Source organism: Salvia hispanica, chromosome 3 (genome assembly GCF_029641045.1).
Source record: "Salvia hispanica isolate PSC_SH4W2 chromosome 3, Shi_PSC_v1, whole genome shotgun sequence".
Taxonomy (NCBI): Eukaryota; Viridiplantae; Streptophyta; class Magnoliopsida; order Lamiales; family Lamiaceae; genus Salvia; species Salvia hispanica.
Window position 1 is genome coordinate 12,505,830 of NC_142694.1, and position 6,550 is coordinate 12,512,379.

The 6,550-nt window shown below is 35.1% G+C and overlaps 1 protein-coding gene across 4 annotated transcripts; it reads left to right on the forward strand.

Annotated features, from left to right (window-relative positions):
* Window positions 1-496: 496 nt before the first annotated feature.
* RAD51B (DNA repair (Rad51) family protein) lies at window positions 497-6,550 on the forward strand. 4 transcript variants are annotated; one of them, XM_089067307.1, is made up of 15 exons: window positions 497-594; window positions 773-886; window positions 1,007-1,159; window positions 1,299-1,402; window positions 1,474-1,537; window positions 2,363-2,418; window positions 3,100-3,180; window positions 3,356-3,406; window positions 3,491-3,582; window positions 4,022-4,141; window positions 4,674-4,817; window positions 5,056-5,162; window positions 5,719-5,936; window positions 6,027-6,155; window positions 6,282-6,550. In XM_089067307.1, exons 1-12 carry the CDS (start codon window positions 511-513, stop codon window positions 5,097-5,099), a joined length of 1,107 nt encoding a protein of 368 aa, XP_088923433.1. In that variant the 5' UTR covers window positions 497-510; the 3' UTR covers window positions 5,100-5,162; window positions 5,719-5,936; window positions 6,027-6,155; window positions 6,282-6,550. The 4 variants fall into 4 exon arrangements, with proteins under 4 accessions (XP_088923433.1, XP_047967798.1, XP_088923432.1 ...); XM_048111841.2 differs by having other exon boundaries at window positions 5,719-6,155; XM_089067306.1 differs by having other exon boundaries at window positions 5,056-5,130; window positions 5,719-6,155.

A 6,550-nucleotide genomic window follows, 5' to 3' on the forward strand; every position in this document is an offset into this window, starting at 1 on the left:
TTTAAATTTTGAGATACGCTTTCAATAAAGCCGATAGACTATAGTTGACCCCATAAATTGTTGTTAATGCTAAAGTCGCTTAGCATGCCAACCTTGGCATATTGTAATTGTAATGTGTGCCGTATGATCACTCAATAACTACTCCAATCGTAAATAAATATTTCATTCTGTCTCTAAAAACAGTGTTCTTATGTCATGAAATTAGTCCCTTAAAATTTAATATTATATTTTTATTTATTTATTTTATTACACCTTACACTAATGATAATATTAATCTCATTATTTACTAGACATTAAAAGTTATATCATCCTTAAATTTCTAGAGCATTTTTTATATGTAAAAAATTGGGAACAGTATCAGGGCCGAATGGAACAGTGATTGGGCTTCGAGCAGATGTTAAATGTCGGCCCATGGCCCATTCCTTTGGAGGGAAGGGAAACGGAATCAGAAAAAAAGGACTATAAATTAAACCGGAAACAAATTTCCCGATCGAGAGAGCTTCTTCGGAAATGGCAAACAAGCTAATCAGCGAGATGGGGCTCCCCAAATCGATAGCTAACGTATTTTCTGCTCGGAACATCCTCACCGCCAAGGTATTGCTTTATATTTCGTCCCCGGTTACAATTGAGTCGAATCGAGTTTGCTATATTTCTCTATATGTTATACAATTGCTAATCGAGTGGCTCTTCACTGTTTTTAATGCATTTCTACTAGTATTAGACACTTGATAGCTGAATTCAAATGAGATTGTTCTTAATTTGTTTTCTGTAGGATGCATTGTCACTGAGTGAGTTTGAGTTAATGGAGTTGATGGATGTTGGATTGGAAGAGGTTATGGCTGCAGTAGGACATATTAGTGAAATTTCATGTCCACCTTATCAAACTGTAAGTTTATGGCTGAAAAGTATAGGATTTTGGTTTCTATAATTTGTTCGGGCAGCTTATGATGTGCTCAGGAAATGTGGTGCATATACTCATGATGATTGTTTGGGATTACGATACTAGGCTTTGTCGTTGCTGGAGCAGCGAAACCACAATGAGTACCTAGCAGGTCATCTCCCCACTGGCTTAAAAGGTCTTGATGCAGCTCTGTGTGGTGGAATACCATTTGGCGTTGTGACTGAGCTTGTTGGTCCTGCAGGGATAGGGAAAACACAAGTAAGTTTTGAAATGAATGTGGTGATTCCTTGTGGAGATCATACTTAGAATATTTTTCGCTCATTCCGGTATGCTAATATTTCTGTCAAGCTGTCTTGTTCTTTAATTGTTGTGCTGATATTGCCTTATCTTCTTGCAGTTCTGCCTGAAGCTTGCTTTGCTTGCATCATTGCCTACTTCTCATGGAGGATTAGGTGGCCGAGTAATATATATTGATGTGGAATCCAAATTTAGTTCAAGAAGGTATGCTTTGAATCTCATGCTAAATCACCACATATTGGCTGAATTTCACTTGTTGCCACACCTATCTTCAGGATTATAGAAATGGGGCTCAGTAGTTTCCCAGAAATATTTAACATGGAAGGCATGGCTCAACAGGTATGCAATTTCCAATGAATTGTGCTTTGTGTCATTGGTTTTTCAAATCTGTGATGTGTTTGATATATCTGAGATATATCATCAATCGTAACCATATAATTTTGGTTCTTTGTGTAAGAAAACAAGGATGGCAAAGAGATGGTATGGATTTATACATCTGATAGGCAGTCTTAGTTAGTTACACTCAACTCTCAATGCTCGTGATAAAAGACTTACAGAGAGATAAGGTTTTTGCAGTGATTGAACAAGTAACACAAAAACAGAATAGCGCTGTGGTATTGCATCATCATAAAAAAACATTTCGTTCGAATGTGTATCATGCTTTCTGAATTACCATACAATTCCATTTTCACTTCATTCACTCACAAGATAAAGAAAAAATATTGTTTGGTTTTTCTCCACCTTTTTTGTTTGATTGATTATCTCGTTCTCTTTTTTCCTCATTCAAAATAGTTGTAAGAGCCAAAGGGATAGTATAAATATGGACCTCGTATGATAAGAACTAAGTTAAATTATTAAAAAATTGCCTCAGGGAGAGAGTGCTACTGTTGTATACTATTATAATGATATTCTACTGGTGCCGAGTGTCTCTTTATGCCAAATTTCTATTTTTTCTCTGACAGCAAAGAACTTGCATGACAATTACATTTTTCATGAATTTGTTATACTCAGTAAGATTTAGCTTCCATGCATTTATGTTCTTGATTTCACCGATAAACTTCATGGAACTGGAGTTAAAATTATGTTTTTCTCTTGAGTGTAAGGATTCTGGCTGTTGCTTGAGTCTATCTATCAATTACCATCGATAAGACTTTTATATGGCAGATGGCTGGAAGGATTCTGGTTCTGCAGCCAGCATCATTATCTGAATTCACCGAAAGGTACAAAAGATCCATCTATTTGTTAATATCATCTGAACTCTATATTAACTTTATTCACATGGTCTGTGAGAACTAGAATTTTCTGAAACACAGATATAAATAAGTAAAATGTTCATATAATTAATAAATGACTTTGCCTGAGTGTCCTGGCTTATTTTATTTCGACACTAATCAATTTAATTTTTTTTGGTATCTGTCATTCAGTGCAATGCAATGTAATACTTTATCCAAGAAACACCTCAAATTGCCAATGTCCAGAATGGCTATTGTGAAGGATTATTAAAACTTGTAACTTTATCTTAATCTAAAATTATAATTCATGTGCATATTCATGAATGTCATTTAAATCTATGTCCTTACCTCCACTGAGGCTGAGTATATATGTCATTTTCTAGCATGCTCTGAAACTTGTTTGTGCCTCAGTATCCACATTTCACTCTATAGCATTCTCAGACTTATTCTTCTTGAGGCATCAGAAATTATTTAAATTGCTTATTGGAAAATTTGTTGCCAGTGTCAAATTAAAGTTGTGATAAGTAGACCTAGATTTGTATGTGGTCTTAGATGCTCTCAGTTATTTAAACCTTTGTTCTCACTTGTGTTTCTCTCGATTTGACTTAAAATGATGATTTACTTGCTTCAAAACTAACCTTTTATTGTACTGTTGTCTTTTGTTGACAGCTTGCAGAAAATAAAGGTTTCTCTACTCCAGCATGATGTAAAGCTGCTTATAATTGACAGCATGACAGCACTTGCTTCTGGGTGATTACTCTTGCTAGGTTATGAGTATTTTTTCTTTTAGTTGTCAGTGAACTAAGAGGTTTTGGTTAGACTCTTTTATCATGATGCAACTATGCATCACATCATGATTGTGTTAGAAATAAAAATAAAAATCTCATGATTCTCTTATCTTCTAAATCATTTTCCTTTTTTGCAGGGAATATGGTCAGGGACTCCCTAAACTAGGTTGGCACATCTCTTTTATCAAGTAGGACTTCTTATATGTGAATTTGATCTAATTTTAAATATTTTCTCCGTATTGATACACCACCTTATATTTTTTTATATGCAGATCCTTAGCAGAATGTTGTCGGATTCCTGTGGTGGTGACCAATCAAGTAAGATCTCAAGTTCGTGATGAAGCCTCCCGATATGTATTCCAAGGTACTACTTTGTGATCTGTAAGCTTCAGCTATTATTGGATTCCTTTCATAATCATTATGCTGAAATGCTTTATGAATGAGTTGAGAAATCATTTGAAAATTCAGAATAAGTGGATATGTTCATACGAGGGAGCACAGTTTCACCAAGTGAGTTCACAGTTTGGTTCAATTTGTATTCGTAGATAATATGTGTAGGTTTCATTTTATCTATAATGGAAACTAAGGGGTTTTCTAAAGTAACATATTGAAATTAAGTTAAGCTTTGGGAGTACTTGAATCATTTTGCAATAGTAATTCCAGTAAGCAAATACCTTTTCAAACTGAAACACAGAAGTGGAGGTAAATGAACCGATAAAATAGTCTATAATCCTATAAACAATGTATTGTATGGTTCTTTGTTCCTTCTCTTCTTTATAATGAATATTGGTATCCTGGTGCAGGGCACGGCAGAGCCGACACTTTAGAAGACACTTCAAAAGTTGAATATCATCTTGTTGCTGCTCTGGGAATTCACTGGGCTCATGCAGTTAGCATACGCTTAGTTCTAGAATCTAGGTCAGGTATGTTTCATCCTTTTGCTAAAACCAGATAACGTTATTTGGAATCTGGAAATAATGTTTCTCAAAAAGAAGATGGACTCTATGATAGGGTGGTTCACAATCAATCAGATGATGCAATTTCAAAGAGCCCCTACTTTAGCAATGTTTAGTTCAAATTCTAATTGTGTTCTGTCTAACCACATAATCATGGCCTATGTTTTCAGCAATAATTTGGTCAGAAAGACCTGCTTCCTTTGTGTTTCCCAATGTCTAAAGAAAACCCCCACAAATCCTGGTCTGATGTGATATCTTATCCATGCTCCAGTTTTAGATGCTTAAACCTAAGCTTCTATCATCCGAAAAAACTAATAGTTATAAGGGAGTGATGTGATATGCATGATGGTCTTATGAAGAGAGGATCATTGTGCTAATAAGGGTCATTTAACTTTGTCCTGTAACCACTTCCTTCTATACAATGCAAAATGTGACTTTCTGATTTTCTTTTTTTTTTTTGTGGTGAATGGGTCATGTTTCTTTGCCTTTTTGTTTACAGGAAAAAGGCTTATAAAGATAGCAAAATCTTCTATATCTCCATCTCTGGGGTTTTTCTTCAGAATAGATGCATCTGGGATTTCGTTTCTTAACAATGAAGGAGAGGAAATGACTGGCCCGGAAGCAAACTCAATTCATTGCCAAGGTTGATATGAAGTTTTCTTCCTCCCTGTATATTCGTGAAGTAGGGGGACACTATTAAAATAAACAAAGTGTCTGGCGGGGTCTGAATTATGTTTTTTTGTGTAAATATGGTGATGGTTCAATGAACACAATATCTATTTGTTTTTACTAAGCGTTGTTTATTTTCTCATTTTCTGAAGAAATCAATCAGATATGTCTACGTCACTAACCTAAGCGTGGTGTTTATGTTCTGAATGCAGGCCAGAGTGCTATAATCAACTATGATCATGAAGCACTGCAATAAGAAACCTAGTATTATAGATGATAAGAGCGAGGTGCAGTCAACTATTTGGCCTCAGTATTGCTTGTAATTTTTATATCTCTTAAACTCAATAATCTTTTGTTTTCCGTTTGGTTTCTGTGTGATTGAGATGAACTTTCTTATAATGCATATTGCTATTCCTTTGCACTCTCCCTTAAGTGGAAAAATGGCAAGAGCGATGAGAGGATATTACTGGATATTTCAGGGTGTGCAAGAAGATCCCTACTTGAATGTTTAAAGAACAATCAAGTTCTCCACCGATACCTATTAAAATGGGAAAATATAATAAGAATGTGTGCAAGTATGAGAACAGCTTCTTTTTGGCTGTGTGAGATTCTTAGTTTTTATTTCTATTTTTTGAGTTTTTATGAAGCATGTGATAAGGATAGAAGTTCCAATATCCTTATCTAGGAACCTGTCACCTCCTACTCTAGGGTCCATGATGTTGCAGCTATTTCACACTTTTAATTGGAAATTTGAAGTGTTTTTGACTTTTTAATTCGAAGTTATTTGAGTTGTGAGATGCTCATAAGATATATCCACACAAAAATGCAATGTTTGAAGCTGTTTTTATCATTAATTGCCTCTTCATATCCAACAGGTGTTCCCATAGTTGTTGCTTCTGGTCTCTCCTCATGGATATCATTATGCAAGAAGAGACCAGCCATACGATGAGGATGACTTTATGCTGAAGTGCATGATCCGTCCATGATGCTCCTTGTGGGAAGTATTATCATTTTGATAATAGATGACTAACTCTAGAACACAGACATGTTGCAGGCAATATGACACACATCTGACTCGTAGAAGTTTTCAAATGTAACTTAGAATTTACATTTGTTTGACTTGCAAAATATGTGATGTAGACAAACCATTCTAATAGTATAATCTGTACTCTGAATGATTCAGATCTCTAAACACAGTTAGCATTCTGCATATTGGCTGTTTTGGCCTCAATCAGGGCCTCAAGTAAAGAGAGGTTTGCTGTATTGCTAGTTATCCTTGCTGATGAGTCACTTTTGATCTTCAGGGGTGAAGGTACCATATTTTCTTAAAACTAGAAGAAACTATAATACTACTAGTACTATTTTTTATAAACAACTCTCAGTTACATGTATTTTCTCACTATGTCTACTACTACATCATACTACTATTCTTTGTCAGGTATGCGTTTAGGAGATATTGCTGTTTGCATATTAATCAACTTTGTATGCTTGGAGCACAGTAAGTTGTGAGACAGGAGAGATCTTTATTTAACTCGAAGTGGCATGAGTGTGAAGTGAAACTAGAATCCACTAAGCTGGTGGATCATGATATTTTTTTGTAAGCTTGCTAATTTATCCTGCCTTTTTCCAAGTGCACCACTACAGGTAATGAATTGTCCTGTTTATGACCTATTAGCATCTAAATATAATTCATTATTTTTATCTTCA